This window comes from Salvelinus namaycush, unplaced genomic scaffold (genome assembly GCF_016432855.1).
Source record: "Salvelinus namaycush isolate Seneca unplaced genomic scaffold, SaNama_1.0 Scaffold6, whole genome shotgun sequence".
NCBI lineage: Eukaryota > Metazoa > Chordata > Actinopteri > Salmoniformes > Salmonidae > Salvelinus > Salvelinus namaycush.
In genome coordinates, this window is record NW_024061308.1 from 140258 (window position 1) to 163414 (window position 23157).

A 23157-nucleotide genomic window follows, 5' to 3' on the forward strand; every position below is an offset into this window, starting at 1 on the left:
CACAAAGTTTGCTGCGTCAGTGTCTTTAGATATTTTTGTCAGATGTTACTATGGAATACTGAAGTATAATTACAAGCATTTCATAAGTGTCAAAGGCTTTTATTGACAATTACATGAAGTTGATGCAAAGAGTCAATATTTGCAGTGTTGACCCTTCTTTTTCAAGACCTCTGCAATCTGCCCTGGCATGCTGTCAAATTAACTTCCGGCCCACATCCTGACTGATGGCAGCCCATTCTTGCATAATCAATGCTTGGAGTTTGTCGGAATTTGTGAGTTTTTGTTTGTCCACCCGCCTCTTGAGGAGTGACCACAAGTTCTCAATGGGATTAAGGTCTGGGGAGTTTCCTGGCCATGGACCCAAAATATCGATGTTTTGTTCCCCGAGCCACTTAGTTATCACTTTGCCTTATGGCAAGGTGCTCCATCATGCTGGAAAAGGCATTGTTCGTCACCAAACTGTTCTTGGATGGTTGGGAGAAGTTGCTCTCAGAGGATGTGTTGGTACCATTCTTTATTCATGGCTGTGTTCTTAGGCAAAATTGTGAGTGAGCCCACTCCCTTGGCTGAGAAGCAACCCCACCCACACATGAATGGTCTCAGGATGCTTTACTGTTGGCATAACACAGGACTGATGTTAGCGCTCACCTGGTCTTCTCCGGACAAGCTTTTTTCAAGGATGCCCCAAACAATCAGAAAGGGGATTCATCAGAGAAAATGACTTTACGCCAGTCCTCAGCAGTCCAATCCCTGTACCTTTTGCAGGATAACAGTCTGTCCCTGATGTTTTTCCTGGAGAAGTGACTCCTTTGCTGCCCTTCTTGACATCCAGGCCATCCTCCAAAAGTATTTGCCTCACTGTGCGTGCAGATGCACTCACACCTGCCTGCTGCCATTCCTGAGCAAACTCTGTACTGGTGGTGCCCCGATCCCGCAGCTGAATCAACTTTAGGAGACGGTCCTGGCGCTTGCTGAACTTTCTTGGGCGCCCTGAAGCCTTCTGCAGAAATGCAGTGGAAATGTTTTTGGGGGGATTCAGTTCATTTGCATGGCAAAGAGGTACTTTGCAATTAATTGCAATTCATCTGATCACTCTTCATAACATTCTGGAGTATATTCAAATTGCCATCATACAAACTGAGGCAGCAGACTTTGTAAAAATGTATATTTGTGTCATTCTCAAAACTTTTGGCCACGACTGTATGTATGGGGCATACAACAATCTCAGCTCTGTAGATTTTGTTGCAAAGAGACAGAATCAATAGATCACTTATTCTGGTATTGCACCTATGTAGCTTGTTTCTGGTCACAGGTTCAGGAATGGTTAAAAATGCACTTGCACTTAAAATTAACCTTACAAATAGCAGTGTTGGGCAAACTGGAAAGCCATAGCCAATCAATAAATAATATAATAATACTCGTAGGAAAGGTTTTCATCTTTAGCTCACAATCTGTGGATAATATACGATTAGAAAGATTCAAACATTTTGTAAAACATCAGAGCACAATTGAAAAATATATGGCACATGGAAACCAAACAAGGGTGGTCTATGGTGATAGGTGGGATGGACTGAGAGTGGCTGAGGGTTGGGATTAAAGAGTTTGTTTGGTAATGTATTGTTGTTATATATAAAAGTACCATGTATGTAAAATGTGTATGTAAAATATAAATGTAAAATGTATGTATATGTAGCAAAAGAGCAGTAAAAAAAAACGACAATATTTGTCCTCTGAAGAGGGGGAGTGGTGGAGGGGTAAATTATATATATATTTTTTTACAAATGTAAAAATCCAAAATAATTAAAAAATATATGTTTATATTAATTAACACAAAAAAAGATGACTGCAAGAGCTCAGAGCAGAATGCTCACTGAGGTTAAGAAGAATCCTAGAGTGTCAGCTAAAGACGTACATAAATCTCTAGAACATGCTAACATCTCTGTTGACGAGTCTACGATACATAAAACACTAAACAAGAATGGTGTTCAGGAAGGACACCACAGAAGAAGCCACTGTTGTCCCAAAAAAACACTGCACGTCTGAAGTTTGCAAAAGAGCACCTGTATGTTCCAAAATAATCTGTGGACAGATTAAACTAAAGTTGAGTTGTTTGGAAGGAACACATAACACTATGTGTGGAGAAAAAGATCCACAGCACAACAGCATCAAAACCTCATCCCAACTGTAATGTATGGTGGAGGGAGCATCATGGTTTGGGGCTGTTTTGCTGCCTCAGGGCCTGGACAGCTTACTATCATCAATAGAAAAATGAATTCCCAAGTTTATCAAGACATTTTGAGGGAGAATGTAAGGCTATCTGTCCGCCAATTGAAGCTCAACAGAAGTTGGGTGATGCAACAGGACAATGACCCAAAACACAGAAGTAAATCAACAACAGAATGGCTTCAACAGAAGAAAATATGCCTTCTGTAGTGGCCCAGTCAGAGTCCTGACCTCAGCCCGATTGAGATACTGTGGCATGACCTCAAGAGAGCGGTTCACACCAGACATCCCAAGAATATTGCTGAACTGAAACCGTTTTGTAAAGAGGAATGGTCCAAAACTCCTCCTAACTGTTGTGCAGGACTGATCCGCAACTACAGAAAACATTTGTTTGAGGTTATTGCTGCCAAAGGAGGGTCAAGCAGTTATTAAATCCAAGGGTACACATACTTTTCCCACCCTGCACTGTGAAAGTTTACATGGTGTGTTCAATAAAGACATGAAAACGCATAATTGTTTGTGTGTTACTAGTTTTAGCAGACTGTGTTTGTCTATTGTTGTGACTTAGATGAAGATCAGATCAAATTTCATGACCAATTTATGCAGAAATCCAGGTAATTAAAAAAATAAAAATCGAACTTTTCAGAGAAATTAGTCATTGAAGTCACTTGCATTATTTACCATAAAGTAGTGTGAAAGTATCAGGTTTTGACCACTAGATGCCACAGTTCATGCTATACTTTGGGTAAAAAAACAATAGATTTGGCTCATTATGAAAATACATTTAGTGGTCATCCTCTTAATTCAAGCTAGTCCTCTATGAAAGCAAATCAGTTTGGCCTTCTTTTACACTTAATCTTTGGCTAGGAAATGTCAGATGTTGGGTAGTATATTTATTGAATATGATCTGAATCCTATAAATTAAAATGGCCCATTTGAGTGCAATCAATTAGCTTAATTTCTCATATATAAAATAAAATTTCAACAAAATAATATTTCAGGAATGACAATCTTACCTGTTTCTAAAAACAGAAACAATTTAAGAACAATCTGAGATGGTGGGTGTCATGGCTTGCTCAAATGACATGGAATGACTCCTTTGTTAAACATGGCCCTGTTGTGAGGTTGTTTTGTTGTTGTCTGAGGGAGCCCAGTGCAGTTAGTATTAGAAAGGAGATGGCCATCACCTAGGGATGGATATCGGGAAATAAAAACGCTTCAAAGGCTATAGCTCTACATCCGTGTCTACCATCTAGACTTTGACTAATCAATGTCCCGTTCTAACAATTCCGTCTGACTAATATACCCCAGCGGGTTGCCTGTCACTGTCCTGTATACTGTTCTTGGATACTGTAGTGGCTTATGGTGGCTCACAGGACACAGAGCGCTTGTTATTGTTTTCAGTGTAGCGTATGCAGTCAAATAGACTGTGTTTACTCCGGATGCCATGGACTGCTTTGAAGTTAGATTTTCTAAATTAGATTACTGCTTTGCCACACAAATTAAGTTTGTGAGACGTCAGACGTTACAGTGTAACTTGCTAGGACATGATTGCTGCTTGCTTGCCTAAAACTGCCTGCTTGCCTATAACAAGAAGCGGTTGCTTGTACTCATAGATGAAAGTTAGATATGGGGAAAGAGTGGGGAAAAAAGTTACTGTGAGACACAGACAGGTGTATGATGGGTAACACAGGCTGTGTTACCTTGTCAAAGTCCTCCTGCGTGGCTCTCATCTCCTTCCAGGTCTTGTTGATCAGCTGGATGCAGACGCAGAAAAGCTCCTCTAGCAGCCGGTCCTGAGAGAAGAAGATGGGGTGGTAGTTTGAACCAGTCTCTGAGGCTAGGGGAGAGAGAGCGAGAGGAACAATATGAGACCTTTAAGAAACGTTCATTTTTTTTTATTTTTTTTTTTTGTAAATTTTTATCCCATTTTCTCCCCAATTTTCGTGGTATCCAATCGCTAGTAATTACTATCTTGTCTCATCGCTACAACTCCCGTATGGGCTCGGGAGAGACGAAGGTCGAAAGCCATGCGTCCTCCGAAGCACAACCCAACCAAGCCGCAGTGCTTCTTAACACAGCGCGCCTCCAACCCGGAAGCCAGCCGCACCAATGTGTCGGAGGAAACACCGTGTACCTGGCCCCCTTGGTTAGCGCGCACTGCGCCCGGCCCGCCACAGGAGTCGCTGGAGCGCGATGAGACAAGGATATCCCTACCGGCCAAACCCTCCCTAACCCGGACGACGCTATGCCAATTGTGCGTCGCCCCACGGACCTCCCGGTCGCGGCCGGCTGCGACAGAGCCTGGGCGCGAACCCAGAGACTCTGGTGGCGCAGTTAGCACTGCGATGCAGTGCCCTAGACCACTGCGCCACCCGGGAGGCCCCATTTTAGTTTTTTGTTGCAAAATGTTTTTAAATGTTTTCCGTTGCAAACCCTACTGAACACAACCCTGTATCAGCATACATGTATAGGGCTACACATAGCTTCAGTATATTCTTATACAGTAGTATAAGACATACTGTATACTGTACACATATACATATACATAAGGGGTTTTCTTTATTTTTACTATTTTCTACATTGTAGAATAATAGTGAAGACATCAAAACTATGAAATAACACATATGGAATCATGTAGTAACCAGAAAAGTGTTAAACAAATAAAGAAATATTTGATATTTTTCAAAGTAGCCACCCTTTGCCTTGATGAAAGCTTTGCACACTCTTGGCATTCTCTCAACCAGCTTCATGAGGTCGTCACCTGGAATGCATTTCAATTAACAGGTGTGCCTTGTTAAAAGTTAAAAAGTGTAATTTATTTCCTTCTTAATACATTTGAGCCAGTCAGTTGTGACAAGCTAGGGGTGGTATACAGAAGATACCCCTATTTGGTAAAAGACCAAGTACATATTATCGCGAGAACTGCTCAAATAATCAATGAAAGTGCAGTCGCAAAAACCATCAAGTGCTATGATGAAACTGGCTCTCATGAGGACCGCCACAGGAAAGGAAGACCCAGAGTTACCTCTGCTGCAGAGGATAAGTTCATTACAGTTACCAGCCTCAGAAATTACAGCCCAAATAAATGCTTCACAGAGTTCAAGTAACAGACACATCTCCACATCAACTGTTCAAAGGAGACTGTGTGAATCAGGCATTCATGGTCGAATTGCTGGGGAAAAAACACTACTAAAGGACAACAATAAGAAGAAGAGACTTGCTTCAGCCAAGAAACACGAGCAATGGATTTTTTTTTAACCTTTATTTAACTAGGCAAGTCAGTTAAAAACAAATTCTTAATTACAATGAGGGCCTACTCCGCCCAATTGGGCTCCCAATCACAGCCGGATATGATGCAGCCTGGATTTGAACCAGGTACTACAGGTGAGATGCAGTGTCTTAGACCACTGCGACACTCGGGAGCCCACATTAGACCGCTGGAAATCTGTCCTTTGGTCTGATGAGCCCGAATTTGAGATTTTTGATTCGAACCGCCGTGTCTTTGTGAGTCGCAGAGTAGGTGGTTCCCACTGTGAAGCATTGGAGGAGTAGGTGTGATGTTGCTTTGCTGGTGACACTGTCAGTGATTTATTTGGAATTCAAGGCAAACTTAACAAACAGTGACCCAACACACCTCCAGACTGTGTAAGGGCTAGTTGACCAAGAAGGAGAGTGATGGAGTGCCGCATCAGATGACCTGGCTCCACAATGCCCCGACCTCAACTCAATTGAGATGTTTTGGGATGAGTTGGACCGCAGAGTGAAGGAAAAGCAGCCAACAAGTGCTCAGCATATGTGGGAACTCCTTCAAGACTGTTGGAAAAGCATTCCAGGTGAATATGGTTGAGAGAATGCCAAGAGTGTGCAAAGCTGTCATCAAGGCAAATGGTGGCTACTTTGAAGAACATAAAATACAAATTATTTTTTGATTTGTTTAACACTTTTTTGGTTACTACATCATTCCATATGCGTTATTTCATAGTTTTGATGTCGTCACTAGTATTCTTCAATGTAGAAAATAGTACAAATAAAGAAAAACCCTTGAATGAGTAGGTGTGTCCAAATTCATGACTGGTACTGTATGTTTCCAGTACAGACCCAATGCACCCATACACAGATGTATCCATACTGTGTGAACTCACACCAGCATGTAGACACTAACAGCTGAAAGTCATAAGTAGAGGAAACATGCCTGACATCAGTGGGAAAAAAGCAAGACCTGGCTTAACCTGTCTTAAATACATGTAGGCCTACATGTACGAGCTCAGGTTGACTTACGGGGCTCTCCGATGCGTAGGATCTCACACAAGATGAGAGTCAGCTGGATGCTGCTACGGGCGAATGGACACTCGTGCTTATCCTCCCTACTGCTGTTTTCTAGAACAAACTGAGAGAAAGAGACAGAGAGAGACAGAGAGAGAAATAAAACGAGATAAATAAATAGTCAGAGGATGACAAATACTTAACCCTCTCCCTAACAAAGACACATGATTGTCCCTTTAACTCCCTCCCTCCCGCCCTCTGTTCCTACCCTATCTTCCCTTTCCCCTCCCTCTGCTCACCCTGCTGTAGGCATCGGGGTAGCGGGAGGCGAAGTAGGCCATAGTGTCCAGAGCCAGCAGGCCAGGAGGGGCCCGCAGCAGGTCCTGACCTGGGTTACTGTTGTTCTTTAGAGAGAGAAGACAGAACAGGAATAAAACAAACTCTGTATGGAGGGAGACAATGGTTTGGATAGACAAGAGTAAGACTCAGAGAAGTTTATTAATATGTATATGTAGGACACACAGAGGCCGAATGAGAGTGACTGATTGAGGTGGTGGTAAGTAGAATCCCATGGAGTAGACTCACAGAGAAGCCCAGCTTCTTGAACTCCTTGGCACAGAGAGAGCGCCGTCGCTCATGACTCAAGCTGTTCTCACTCTCCGTCTCGAAGGCTGCCTGCCGCAGGCCGTGTAGAATCTCCCTCTGGTCCTGTGGGAGGAGAGGGAGGAAGGGGAAGGATGGAAAGATAACAGTAGAGAGACACAATGGTCCAATATAAGGGAGTATGGTACTGTATGACTAAGTGGATTTCAAGGATACTTAGTAAGCACTAGTCAGTACTCTCTCCTGGGGTGCGAAGAGGCAGTGGTTTCCAGGTGTGGGAGGGGTCAGAAGTCAGGGAGGTCATCTATCTCACCTGGTTGTAGGAGTCCAGGGGCATCCTCATGCGAGGTTCCAGGTGGTTCAGAGTGACAGACTGAAGGACATACAGGTAGTGGGCCATCTCATCCCCCACGGAGGCAGAACTATGGATAATGTTCTGTGGGTCACAACAAACCATGAGCCATAGGTTCAAGACAGTAGAATATTTACTATGGATAAAATGACTGGAAGAAGACCAAAAAATTGCTACATAGAAGATTTAATGAAAGACAATTGCATTTCCCCAATTTGACATTCTACTGGATGCAATGACAGTAAGGTGCCCTTGTACCTCAATCTCGAACATTCAAGGTGGCTTTACCTTATAGATGTACTGTCGAAGATTCTTCATTCCTAAGAAGGCAAACAGCTCCTGAAAACCAATATCATGTGTGTCATCACCAGATAACTACCACTGGCTATATCAGTTATTACTGAAATGCAGTGACACTACTTCCCCATAAGTAGGCGGTAAAAGCACTACAGTCACAAATCAGGTCAGGACTCTGCCACCAGTGACATAATGGTCACATAAATCTGAACAAAACCCTTTGTTTTGAACAGACTCACTCAAACTGATTAACTTGTACCTCCCTCTGGAAAACAGAGCAGGCGAGGGAGAGAAGAAAGAAAGAGACAGACAGAGAGAGAGAGAGAGAGAGAGAGAGAGAGAGAGAGACAGACAGAGAGAGCAATACACAGAGAGAGTGAGAGAGAGAGAGAGAGAGAGTGAGAGGGAGACAGACAGACAGACAGACAGACAGACAGACAGACAGACAGACAGACAGACAGACAGACAGACAGACAGACAGACAGACAGACAGACAGACAGACAGACAGACAGAGAGAGAGAGAGAGAGAGAGAGAGACAGACAGACAGACAGAGAGAGAGAGAGAGAGAGAGAGAGAGAGAGAGAGACAGAGAGACAGAGACAGTGAGAGAGGGAGCGAGAGAGAGACAGAGAGACAGAGAGAGAGAGAGCAGAGCAGAGGTCACGATCAGATGAGCTCCTGCATTTTTCAGCATTTTCTTTAAAAAATATAGATTTAGAGTTAGATAAACTTGGATTTTTTGTCAGGAACACATACAGGATGCTGCCCTCTACAACATAACCCTCACTTCAAATCAAAACTCAAAACCTACAACCTGATTTTGGACGGAATTACGGAATCACCTGAATGGTTCACAACTACCAAGGATTTTTATTCTATACAGCAAATTCTCTGGAAAACAACAGAAACCTGAAAACACCACCCAACCTGGAACTGAGTGAGTAATGTTTAGTCTGAAACTATATTCTATTTCCAAAAGCCAAGAAGGAAAACACATGACATTACTTTATAAGGACTGAATGCTAAGATAATTCTGCCAAGCTTGATACAGCTCCAACTAGCACTTACGTGTCAAGTGAGAGGTGTCAAAGACCATTAGCCCAACAATGGCAGGAGAGTCGAATAGTCTACCCCAACCAAATGGAGAGGCCTTAGAAGCTCCCTCCTGCTGTTCAGAGGTAATTAAAATACAGTACCCTGTGTATGTAAAGAATGATAAGGCAAGAAAAGATCACAAAATGAAGCTCCTTATGGAAAATCAAGAAACACTTTTTGCTGACTATTACAAAAATGGGAACATCAGCAACCTTATCTTCCACACAAACCATCCCCTGGCATGGCACAGTGCTATATTAGCACACTACCCCTCTGTTAAGAGAGGGGGGGTTAACGAGGGGTGGAAACTCAGGATACTTGACAACGAGGACTCTGAGTCAGCTAACATAAATCTTTATAAGTCTGGAACAGTAATGGTACAGGGCAACCCCAAACAGTTTCAGCTGGACTTTCACCTAATCAAAGAATTAGCCCAGCAGGAGAAGCTCTCCCTTGATAAAGATACCCCCACCCCAAGCGGGTCAGACCAGACCTCTTCATCATATAACCCCACAGACGAGCAACCCTCAGCAGACAGTCAACCTCCCAGTACAGAGTACTTCTCCCTCATTGAAATGAAGGATAAATTCACCCAGCTGGAGGTAAGGCAGGTGGAGCTAGAACAGCAGGTGATTACACTCCAGTCAGCACAGACCCAGACAACAGTCCAGCACAACAACACCCCCTTAACCAGACCCGGAGTGCTGGCGGTGGAGAGAGACATATCTGCACTCTGGACAGTGGTGAGACAATTTCAACAGGAGAAGGAGCAGGAGCAGGAGCAGAACAGAGCACTAGAGGAGAGGAGCAGACTGCTGGAGGAGAGTGTGAGGGGGATGGAGGAGAGGATCAGACTGCTGGAGGAGAGGTTGAGGGGGAAGGCGTATGACAGAGAACAACCCACTAGAGAGGTGGCCATCCCCACAGAGAAGCCAGCAGAACAGCCCACCTCAGCACCCGACAAAAGTCTCGACACCACAGCAGAACAGTCCACACCAGACCCTGACCATAGAGTCGACATCACAGCAGAACAGACAAAAGAAAAACCCCAAGCCCAGCAGCTCTCATCCCCTCTGAGCACCCCCCCCTGTCAGCCACCCTGATAGCCCTCCTGACAACCCCCCCACACCCACTGAGGACAAACACAAGACACAGATTGTTCTCCTTATGGACTCAAATGGGAAATATATAGAAGAAAAAAAACTTTTTCCCAAACACAGTGTGTCTAAACTCTGGTGTCCAAACACCCAGTGCGCCCTAGACCTTCTGTCTGAGGACAAACTAGGCTCACCTAGCCACATAATAATACACACAGGCACAAACGACCTGAGAGCACAGCAGGAAAGGGTGGCCACAGCACTGAAGGGAGTGATTGAAAAAGCTTCTTCTACTTTCCCCAACGCACAAGTGGTTATCTCCACCCTGCTACCACGAAAAGACTTCCACCCTGCTACAATACAGCGGGTAAACGCAAGCATTTCCCGTGACTGTGCCTCAAAACCAAATGTTTTCCTGGCCCACCACTCCACCCTGGACTTGAACAGCCTCTATGACCAGGTCCACCTCTACAAGGCAGCAGTGCCCACCTTCGCCCGGACTCTAAAGGACATCGCTCTCAAACGCAGCCCCAACACTTCACACAGGAGCAACAGATCAATAGACACCCCACCCAGACCAGAGAGACACCCTCCAAGACCTGCAGGACCCCCCCCTGGACCTACACATAGAGGACCCACGCCAAGAGGACTTACATCCAGACCACAGCACCCCCAGACACATCCACACCCCCACCCCAACCAATCAACACCCCCCCACATCAACCATACCCACACCCCATTTAGGCCCCCTCAGATCAGACCTATGCCACTCCTGCCCACCCCATCCCCGCAAAGAGGGCATCAACATGGAAGTCACACATATGCCCAGGTAGCGAGTGGGCAAACAGGCCCAACCCCCACTCTTACACTCGCCCAAGCCAACGGCATGTACCAGATGCTCAGCAGGCTCTGCTCACACTTACTGGCCTGAGGCCAAACCACGACCAACAACATTGGACACTTTATGGAACAAAAAGCCTTCACTATATCATCCTGGAATATCCAAGGCCTGAGGTCATCTGCCTTTGGCCTAAAGAGCAGGAACCCGGACTTCACCAAAGAAATCGGTAATACAGACATTGTCATCCTGCAAGAAACATGGTATAGAGGAGACGGACTCACTGGTTGCCCTCTAGGTTACAGAGAGCTGGTAGTCCCATCCACCAAACTACCAGGTGTGAAACAGGGAAGGGACTCAGGGGGTATGCTAATTTGGTACAGAGCAGACCTAACTCACTCCATTAAATTAATCAAAACAGGAACATTTTACATTTGGCTAGAAATTCAAAAGGAAATTATCTTAACAGAGAAAAATGTCCTCCTGTGTGCTACCTATATCCCCCCACTAGAATCCCCATACTTTAATGAAGACAGCTTCTCCATCCTGGAGGGGGAAATCAATAATTTCCAGGCCCAGGGACATGTATTAGTCTGTGGCGACCTAAATGCCAGAACTGGACAAGAACCTGACACCCTCAGCACACAGGGGGACAAACACCTGCCTGCAGGTGACAGCATTCCCTCCCCCATATGCCCCCCTAGGCACAACTATGACAACATAACCAACAAAAACGGGTCACAACTCCTGCAGCTCTGTCGCACACTGGGTATGTACATAGTCAATGGTAGGCTTCGAGGGGACTCCTATGGTAGGTACACCTATAGCTCATCTCTTGGCAGTAGCACTGTAGACTACTCTATCACTGACCTCAACCCAGAGTCTCTCAGAGCGTTCACAGTCAGCCCACTGACACCCCTATCAGACCACAGCAAAATCACAGTCTACTTGAACAGAGCAATACTCAATCATGAGGCATCAAAGCCAAAGGAACTGAGTAACATTAAGAAATGCTATAGATGGAAGGAATGCAGTTTGGAAACCTACCAAAAAACAATTAGGCAACAACAAATTCAATCCCTTTTAGACAATTTCCTGGGTAAAACGTTCCACTGCAATAGTGAAGGTGTAAACTCTGCAGTAGAAAATCTTAACAGTATATTTGACCTCTCAGCTTCCCTATCAAATCTAAAAATCTCAAATAGAAAACCGAAGAAAATGAACAACAATGACAAATGGTTTGATGAAGAATGTAAAAACCTAAGAAAGAAATTGAGAAACCTGTCCAACCAAAAACATAGAGACCCGGAAAACCTGAGTCTACGCCTTCACTATGGTGAATCACTAAAACAATACAGAAATACACTACGGAAAAAGAAGGAACAGCACGTCAGAAATCAGCTCAATGTAATTGAAGAATCCATAGACTCTAACCAATTCTGGGAAAATTGGAAAACACTAAACAAACAACAACACGAAGAATTATCTATCCAAAATGGAGATGTATGGGTAAACCACTTCTCCAATCGTTTTGGCTCTATAACAAAGAATAAAGAGCAAAAACATATACATGATCAAATACAAATCCTAGAATCAACTATTAAAGACTACCAGAACCCACTGGATTCTCCAATTACCTTGAATGAGTTACAGGACAAAATAAAAACCCTCCAACCCAAAAAAGCCTGTGATGTTGATGGTATCCTTAATGAAATGATCAAATATACAGACAACAAATTCCAATTGGCTATACTAAAACTCTTTAACATCGTCCTTAGCTCTGGCATCTTCCCCAATATTTGGAACCAAGGACTGATCACCCCAATCCACAAAGGTGGAGACAAATTTGACCCCAATAACTACCGTGGAATATGCGTCAACAGCAACCTTGGGAAAATCCTCTGCATTAACATTAACAGCAGACTCGTACATTTCCTCAATGAAAACAATGTACTGAGCAAATGTCAAATTGGCTTTTTACCAAATTACCGTACAACAGACCATGTATTCACCCTACACACCCTAATTGACAACCAAACAAACCAAAACAAAGGCAAAGTCTTCTCATGCTTTGTTGATTTCAAAAAAGCCTTCGACTCAATTTGGCATGAGGGTCTGCTGTACAAATTGATGGAAAGTGGTGTTGGGGGTAAAACATACGACATTATAAAGTCCATGTACACAAACAACAAGTGTGCGGTTAAAATTGGCAAAAAACACACACATTTCTTCACACAGGGTCGTGGGGTGAGACAGGGATGCAGCTTAAGCCCCACCCTCTTCAACATATATATCAACGAATTGGCGCGGGCACTAGAACAGTCTGCAGCACCCGGCTTCACCCTACTAGAATCCGAAGTCAAATGTCTACTGTTTGCTGATGATCTGGTGCTTCTGTCACCAACCAAGGAGGGCCTACAGCAGCACCTAGATCTTCTGCACAGATTCTGCCAGACCTGGGCCCTGACAGTAAATCTCAGTAAGACCAAAATAATGGTGTTCCAAAAAAGGTCCAGTCGCCAGGACCACAAATTCCATCTAGACACTGTTGCCCTAGAGCACACAAAAAAACTATACATACCTCGGCCTAAACATCAGCGCCACAGGTAACTTCCACAAAGCTGTGAACGATCTGAGAGACAAGGCAAGAAGGGCATTCTATGCCATCAAAAGGAACATAAATTTCAACATACCAATTAGGATCTGGCTAAAAATACTTGAATCAGTCATAGAGCCCATCGCCCTTTATGGTTGTGAGGTCTGGGGTCCGCTCACCAACCAAGACTTCACAAAATGGGACAAACACCAAATTGAGACTCTGCATGCAGAATTCTGCAAAAATATCCTCCGTGTACAACGTAGAACACCAAATAATGCATGCAGAGCAGAATTAGGCCGATACCCACTAATTATCAAAATCCAGAAAAGAGCCGTTAAATTCTACAACCACCTAAAAGGAAGCGATTCCCAAACCTTCCATAACAAAGCCATCACCTACAGAGAGATGAACCTGGAGAAGAGTCCCCTAAGCAAGCTGGTCCTAGGGCTCTGTTCACAAACACAAACACACCCCACAGAGCCCCAGGACAACAGCACAATTAGACCCAACCAAATCATGAGAAAACAAAAAGATAATTACTTGACACATTGGAAAGAATTAACAAAAAAACAGAGCAAACTAGAATGCTATTTGGCCCTAAACAGAGAGTACACAGTGGCAGAATACCTGACCACTGTGACTGACCCAAACTTAAGGAAAGCTTTGACTATGTACAGACTCAGTGAGCATAGCCTTGCTATTGAGAAAGGCCGCCGTAGGCAGACATGGCTCTCAAGAGAAGACAGGCTATGTGCTCACTGCTCACAAAATGAGGTGGAAACTGAGCTGCACTTCCTAACCTCCTGCCAAATGTATGACCATATTAGAGACACATATTTCCCTCAGATCACACAGACCCACAAAGAATTCGAAAACAAATCCAATTTTGATAAACTCCCATATCTACTGGGTGAAATTCCACAGTGTGCCATCACAGCAGCAAGATTTGTGACCTGTTGCCACAAGAAAAGGGCAACCAGTGAAGAGCAAACACCATTGTAAATACAACCCATATTTATGCTTATTTATTTTCCCTTGTGTACTTTAACCATTTGTACATTGTTACAACACTGTATATATACAATATGACATTTGTGATGTCTTTATTGTTTTGAAACTTCTGTATGTGTAATGTTTACTGTTAATTTTTATTGTTCATTTAACTTTTGTATATTATCTACCTCACTTGCTTTGGCAATGTTAACACATGTTTCCCATGCCAATAAAGCCCCTTGAATTGAATTGAATTGAATTGACAGAGACAGAGACAGAGAGACAGAGAGAGAAAGCAGGGCATTCTACGCGATTAAAAAACAAATTCAAATTGAAATACCTAATCGAATGTGTCATTGAACCAATTGCACTTTATGGCAGCGAGGAGTGCGGTCCACTTGCAAAACAAGATTTCACCCAATGGGACAAACCCCCCATTGAAACCCTACATGCCGAGTTCTGTAAGATTCTCCTACATGTCCAGAAGAAAACTACAAACAGTGCATGTAGGGCAAAATTAAGCCAATATCCACTAATAATAAAAACTTTTAAAAAAGCAATTAAGTTTTGGAAACATCTAAAATACAGTGACCCCCTCTCATATCACTACCAAGCCCTGCAATGCCAAGAGCTGAGCAAAGAAAAGAGTCCCCTCATCCAGCTGGTCCTGGGGCTGCGTTCACAAACTTGTTCTACTAACACACTGAAGCCTCAGGACCAGAACATCCAATCAATCAGATCAAACCAAATTACAACACAGTCAAAACAAAACGACATTACTTATTGGGAAATGCAAACACAAGCACAAAGCAAAATGCAGTGCTATCTGGGCCTATATCGACAGTACACCGTGGCAAACTATGCGACCATGGTTACTGATTAAAACCTTGAGAAAGTACAGGCTCAGTGAGCACAGCCTTGCCATTGAGAAGGGTAGACACAGAAAAACATGTCTCCCTGTAGAGGAAAGGCTGTGCACCACAGCAGAACCCAAGACAGAGCTGCAATTCCTGACAAAAACCCTTATTCAAGGTTTCAAAGACCTCTCTGATGAGGATAGGCTATCTGTCCTGTTGGGGGAGGACGCAGAGAGCTGTGGGTTGGCAGCACACTACATTGCTGCTTGCCATAAGATGAGGGACAGTGTCTGACAGACCAACCAACCTGCACATGTCCTCTATGTTTATTGTTATTGTTCAATGTATGGTTATTTTGACCCTTGGTTATTGTTGTCCCGTTGAGAATATTGATTACTATTATTAATTATGTTAATATTGTAAATCTCCAAATTAAGCAATATGTACATTGTTACGTCATGCCAATAAAGCAAATTGAATTAAATTAAATTGAGAGAGAGACAGAGAGAGACAGGGAGAAAGACAGAGAGGGAGAGACAGAGAGGGAGATCCAGACAGAGAAAGAGAAAGAGAGAGCAAGAGCGAGAGCGAGAGCGAGAGCGAGAGCGAGAGCGAGAGAGAGAGAGAGAGAGAGAGAGGAAATAGAGACCATTCTTACCTGTCTGTCTGCATCTCCAGCAGTCTGTAGTAGAGCCATGAGGAGGGCCATGGCTTTGGTTTGAATCTGTTGGTTTGTCCTGGAATAAAAGAGAGTGTATGGGTGGGCATAATGAGAGATGGGAGAGAGTAGTATGTGTGTGTATTTCTTAGATGAACTGTAGACTTCAGACCCTGGACAAGCTTATCATTACATTTTCCTGAGGTACATTTAACCTTAAAATTATTTAGAGATGAGGGTCTATGTGTGTAAGCAGGTATAAGCACACTCATTCATTGGAGGTAAAGCAGGTTTTTCCCACAATTCTATCCATGGATGACACACACTTACACCTGTAGATGTGAGAGGAGTCTCTCCAGAGTGACCTCCTGCTTGACCTGCTGGAAGAGGCTGCTGCTGCTCAGCACCATGCTCTCCAGGATGGCCAGGGACACCTGCTGGATGGACGCGTCCAGCACCTTGGCATTGACGAAGTTAGCAATCTGATAGGTACCAGGAAACAGACACAGGATACAGTTAGTATAGAAGGGCACAGATAGCAGAGTAGGATAGTAGTGGGATAGAATGCGATGGGGATATAATAGGTTGAAACTGAGTGCGGAGAGTCAGTCCCATGACTAGTGGTCACCAGAGCTCCTATCAGACATTTCTTCATGGTCAAACATTACACACATTAACATTATGGGTCGGTTTCCCAGACAAAGATTAAGCCTAGTCCGAGGAACCAACCCTAAATGTCTAATTCCTTACTCCTGACATATATTTAATTCTCCTCCTCCACTTAGGTTAAAGAAGCCAATAGTTTAGGAACCTACCTTCTTGATGAAGACAGCAGAGAGATTCTCCCATGATACAATCCCATGGTCCATCAACTCCATGAAGCCTGTCAGTGTGTGGGTCATGATCAGAGGGGCCCTAACAGACAATACACACAACTCAGAACAAAATATTACAACTTCAGCAAATACAACATTGACAAAGAAAACCACAGACAGCCACTGACTATTTCCACTGATTTGGTTATAGGTGGCGAGATTAGGAGAGACTAGACCATACCAGGCTGAAATGTTTTCTCAGGTTTGGTAGGAATGTGTTTCATGCCTTCCCTGGGATTCAAGTGGTATAATAGAGGTATAATTGATTTGTGACTATAAGATATGTTACATCTTCAAAAGCATGAGGTCAAACTCATATCCTTGGATCTATCCATCCCTTGGTTGATTTTAATCAAACTAACCAAATCACTAACTACGCAACACAGAGCTGCATATTCTTCCTAGCCAATTCTCCATGCCAACTCAATGTTATTCTAGAATTCAACAGACAAACCCAACTACAGCTTCCTTGAATTCCTCCACAGTAACTATGCTAACAGTATGAGGGGAAGGCCAGACTCAGCCCATACTTCACCCAGGGACGTGTTCCCACGTGAGGTAATCGTCTCATATCTCTGCGGCAGCATCTATCAAAGCACAGCATTCAACTGCAGCCAGCTAAAATATGCACTACCGCACTGCATTTCCCCCATCCCCCAAAATAACCACACACAGTCTGCTAGGAGAACAGGACAGACAGAGAAGCGCTCACTTATGTGAGTCTGCTGTCTCTGCTATATAAGGTTAGTTGAAGAGAGAGTAGAGAGAGACAGAGACAAACACAAAGACACAGTGACATTATGAGAGACACAGAGACATATATAGAGACACAGAGACCTATAAAGAGACACAGAGACATATAGAGAGACACAGAGAAGGGAACTGACTCGTCAGCGTCCTCTACGATCTTCACCAGCAGAGAGTGGCCATCACGGCTGATAAACTCTTGGGCAAAAGTGACATCAGTGGACACGCAGGCCAGCTGCTTCAGCGAATCACAGCGCACACCTGAGTCTGAGCTCTGGATGCCCTTGTAGAGGTCCTCGGCACAACGGCCCTACAACACACACAGCATAAAAACACACAGACAAAGGATGGATGAAGTAGATATACCCATAATGTAATACAATTGCAATAGGCCTACATAGCGTGCGCACGCGCACACACACACACACACACACACACACACACACACACACACACACACACACACACACACAAGAGGGGATTATGTAAGGAACAGAGCATGGTTGGTTTGTTAGGCTCACCGGTGCCTTGGTCAGACGGAGAATGCAGCCATTCTTTATGTCCAGACGGTTCTAGAACATGAAGACCACAGAGCAGACACAATAACAAACATAGTCATACATGCAATGATTACTAATTTCACACTCCACTGAGGAACATGTACTGAACAAACATATACATGCAACAATTTCAAAGATTTTACTGAGTTACAGTTCATATAAGGAAATAAGTCAATTGAAAAAAATTAATTAGCCCCTAATCTATGGATATGTATTTGTTGGTCACAGATAACTCATAACTATATACAGTAGGTCTAGTATAACTATATGCAGTGGCTCGATAACAACTATATACAGTAGGTCTACTATAACTATATGCAGTAGGTCTGCTATAACTATATACAGTAGTTCTGCTATAACTTATGTAGCAGGCATTCTATATACAGTGCGTCTGCTATAACTTTATACAGTAGGTATACTATAAATATATACAGTAGGTATACTATAACTATTTACAGTAGACATTATATATACAGTAGGTCTACTATAACTATACACAGTAGATCTACTATAACAATATACAGTAGGTCTGCTATAACTATATACAGTAGGTCTGCTGTAACTATATGCAGTAGGCATTCTACATACAGTAGGTCTATTATAACTATATACAGTAGGTATATACTATACTATATACAACAGGTCTACAAAAACAATATACAGTAGGCCTGCTATAACCATATACAGTAGGTCTACCATAACTACATACAGAAGGTCTGCAATGATAAATACAGTAGGACTGCTACAACTATATACAGTAGATCTGCAATAACTATATACAGTAGTTTTACTATAACTATACACATTATGTCTACTAAAACACATACAGTAGGTCTACCATATACAGTAGGTCTACTATAACTATATGAATATGTATATTATAACAATATACATTAGTTATGCTCTAACTATATACAGTAGGTATACTATAACTATATACAGTAGGTATACTATAACTAAATACAGTAAGTCTGCTATAACTACATACAGTAGATCTACTATAACAATATACAGTAAGTCTGCTATAACTATATACAGTAGGTCTACTATAACTATAAACAGTAGGTCTACTATAACTATATACAGTAGTCCTGCTATAACTAATGTAGCAGGCATTCTATATACAGTACATCTGCTATAACTATATACAGTAGGTATACTATAAATATATACAGTAGGTAAACTATAACTATATACAGTAGGCATTCAAAATACAGTATGTCAGCTATAACTATATACAGTAGGTATACTATAACAATATACATTAGGCTTTCTAAATACAGTAGGTCTACTATAACAATATACAGTAGGTATACTATAACTATATACATTAGGCTTTCTAAATACAGTAGGTCTACTATAACAATATACAGTAGGTATACTATAACCATATACATTAGGCTTTCTAAATACAGTAGGTCTACTATAACAATATACAGTAGGTATACTATAACTATATACATTAGACTTTCTAAATACAGTAGGTCTACTATAACTATACACAGTAGGTCTACTATAACAATATACAGTAGGTCTGCTATAACTATACACAATAGGTCTGCTGTGACTATATGCAGTAGGCATTCTATAAACAGTAGGTCTACTATAACTATACACAGTAGGTCTACTATAACAATATACAGTAGGTCTACTATAACTATACACAGTAGGTCTACTATAACAATATACAGTAGGTATACTATAACTATATACAGTAGGTCTGCTATAACTATACACAATAGGTCTGCTGTGACTATATGCAGTAGGCATTCTATAAACAGTAGGTCTGCTATAACTATATATAGTAGAGCAACTATAACTATATACAGTAGCTATGCTATAACTATACTATAGGTCTACTATAGTATATACAACAGGTCTACAAAAACAATATACAGTAGTCCTGTATATCAGTAGTCCTGTATAGTAGTCCTGTATATCACGGCCCCTCTGCCATGCAGGGGCGGTTCCTCCTGCAGGCAGAGGAGGGTCGTTAGTGATTGGAGCCACCTAGGCTCAGTGTATTTAAACTGCTTCACTAATCACTTTTGTCTCTCTCTCTGCTCCTCCAGGTATGATCCTGTTTTGTTTGTTCCTTTGTAGTTTTACATAGTTTTCACTCAGTCATTTTCACACACACAGATTCCCGCATCCCTGCACTTTACCCTACATTATGATACTTCCACACCTCATTCCCTTTTCTTTGTTTAAAGTTAATAGTTTTGGTTTAGAATAAAGAACCTTTTTAATTGGCCTATACCTGTTCGTGTCCCCTCATATTGGTCACAGGCTATGAGCCGGCCTGTGACAATATACAGTAGGTATACTATAACCATATACATTAGGCTTTCTAAATACAGTAGGTCTACTATAACAATATACAGTAGGTATACTATAACCATATACATTAGGCTTTCTAAATACAGTAGGTCTACTATAACTATACACAGTAGGTCTACTATAACTATACACAGTAGGTCTACTATAACTATACACAGTAGGTCTACTATAACAATACACAGTAGGTCTACTATAACAATATACAGTAGGTCTGCTATAACCATATACAGTAGAACTGCTATAACTATACACAATAGGTCTGCTGTGACGATCTGCAGTAGGCATTCTATAAACAGTAGGTCTGCTATAACTATATATAGTAGGTCTGCTATAACTATATACAGTAGTTATGCTATAACTATACTATAGGTCTACTATAGTATATACAACAGGTCTACAAAAACAATATACAGTAGGCCTGCTATAACTATATACAGTATGTCTGCTATAACTATATACAGTAGGTCTACCATAACTACATACAGAAGGTCTGCTATGACTACATACAGTAGGATTGCTACAACTATATACAGCAGATCTGCTAAAACTATATACAGTATGTCTACTATAACTACAGTGGGGCAAAAAAGTATTTAGTCAGCCACCAATTGTGCAAGTTCTCCCACTTAAAAAGATGAGAGAGGCCTGTAATTTTCATCATAGGTACACTTCAACTATGACAGACAAAATGAGAAAAAAAATCCAGAAAATCACATTGTAGGATTTTTTATGAATTTATTTGCAAATTATGGTGGAAAATAAGTATTTGGTCAATAACAAAAGTTTATCTCAATACTTTGTTATATACCATTTGTTGGCAATGACAGAGGTCAAACGTTTTCTGTAAGTCTTCACAAGGTTTTCACACACTGTTGCTGGTATTTTGGCCCATTCCTCCATGCAGATCTCCTCTAGAGCAGTGATGTTTTGGGGTTGTTGCTGAGCAACACAGACTTTCAACTCCCTCCAAAGATTTTCTATGGGGTTGAGATCTGGAGACTGGCTAGGCCACTCCAGGACCTTGAAATGCTTCTTACGAAGCCACTCCTTCGTTGCCCGGGCGGTGTGTTTGGGATCATTGTCATGCTGAAAGACCCAGCCACGTTTCATCTTCAATGCCCTTGCTGATATGTATATGTATGAACTTTCCAATTTGTAAGTCGCTCTGGATAAGAGCGTCTGCTAAATGACTTAAATGTAAATGTAAAATGTCTGATGGAAGGAGGTTTTCACTCAAAATCTCACGATACATGGCCCCATTCATTCTTTCCTTTACACGGATCAGTCGTCCTGGTCCCTTTGCAGAAAAACAGCCCCAAAGCATGATGTTTCCACCCCCATGCTTCACAGTAGGTATGGTGTTCTTTGGATGCAACTCAGCATTCTTTGTCCTCCAAACACGACGAGTTGAGTTTTTACCAAAAAGTTATATTTTGGTTTCATCTGACCATATGACATTCTCCCAATCTTCTTCTGGATCATCCAAATGCTCTCTAGCAAACTTCAGACGGGCCTGGACATGTACTGGCTTAAGCAGGGGGACACGTCTGGCACTGCAGGATTTGAGTCCCTGGCGGCGTAGTGTGTTACTGATGGTAGGCTTTGTTACTTTGGTCCCAGCTCTCTGCAGGTCATTCACTAGGTCCCCCCGTGTGGTTCTGGGATTTTTGCTCACCGTTCTTGTGATCATTTTGACCCCACGGGGTGAGATCTTGCGTGGAGCCCCAGATCGAGGGAGATTATCAGTGGTCTTGTATGTCTTCCATTTCCTAATAATTGCTCCCACAGTTGATTTCTTCAAACCAAGCTGCTTACCTATTGCAGATTCAGTCTTCCCAGCCTGGTGCAGGTCTACAATTTTGTTTCTGGTGTCCTTTGACAGCTCTTTGGTCTTGGCCATAGTGGAGTTTGGAGTGTGACTGTTTGAGGTTGTGGACAGGTGTCTTTTATACTGATAACAAGTTCAAACAGGTGCCATTAATACAGGTAACGAGTGGAGGACAGAGGAGCCTCTTAAAGAAGGTCTGTGAGAGCCAGAAATCTTGCTTGTTTGTAGGTGACCAAATACTTATTTTCCACCATAATTTGCAAATAAATTCATTAAAAATCCTACAATGTGATTTTCTGGATTTTTTTCTATCATTATGTCTGTCATAGTTGAAGTGTACCTATGATGAACATTACAGGCCTCTCTCATCTTTTTAAGTGGGAGAACTTGCACAATTGGTGGCTGACTAAATGCTTTTTTGCCCCACTGTATATACAGTATGTCTACAATAACTATATACAGTAGGTCTGCTATAACTATATGCAGAAGGCATTCTAAATACAGTAAGTCTGCTAAAACTACATACAGTAGGTCTACAACAACTATATTCATTATGTCTACAATAACGATATACAGTAGTTCTACTGTATACTATAACTATATACATTATCTCGACATTAAAAATATACAGTAGGTATGCTCTAACTATATACAGTATGTCTGCTATAACTATATACAGTAGGTCATCTATAACTATATACAGTAGTTCTGCTATAACTATATACAGTAGGTCTGCTATAACTATATACAGTAGGTCAACTAAAACTAAATGCAGTAGGTCTGCTATAACTATATACAGTAGGTCTATAACTATAAACAGTAGGTCTGCTATAACTATATACAGTAGTTCTGCTATAACTATATGCAGTAGGTATACTATAATTATTTACAGTAGGCATTATAAATACAGTAGGTCTACTATAACAA

At 42.1% G+C, this 23157-nt stretch overlaps 1 protein-coding gene across 1 annotated transcript in view; it reads right to left on the reverse strand.

Annotated features, from left to right (window-relative positions):
- Positions 1-23157, reverse strand: part of LOC120042000 (engulfment and cell motility protein 3-like) — a 52681-nt gene that overhangs the window by 16989 nt on the left and 12535 nt on the right. The window contains exons 5-15 of the mRNA XM_038986873.1: positions 18024-18074; positions 17643-17812; positions 16696-16795; positions 16211-16362; positions 15881-15959; positions 7733-7783; positions 7406-7528; positions 7075-7197; positions 6789-6893; positions 6505-6613; positions 3927-4063 (exon numbers count right to left, since the gene is read on the reverse strand). Coding sequence (XP_038842801.1) covers positions 3927-4063; positions 6505-6613; positions 6789-6893; positions 7075-7197; positions 7406-7528; positions 7733-7783; positions 15881-15959; positions 16211-16362; positions 16696-16795; positions 17643-17812; positions 18024-18074 — 1200 coding nt within the window. The remainder of the gene's footprint in view (positions 1-3926; positions 4064-6504; positions 6614-6788; positions 6894-7074; positions 7198-7405; positions 7529-7732; positions 7784-15880; positions 15960-16210; positions 16363-16695; positions 16796-17642; positions 17813-18023; positions 18075-23157) is intronic.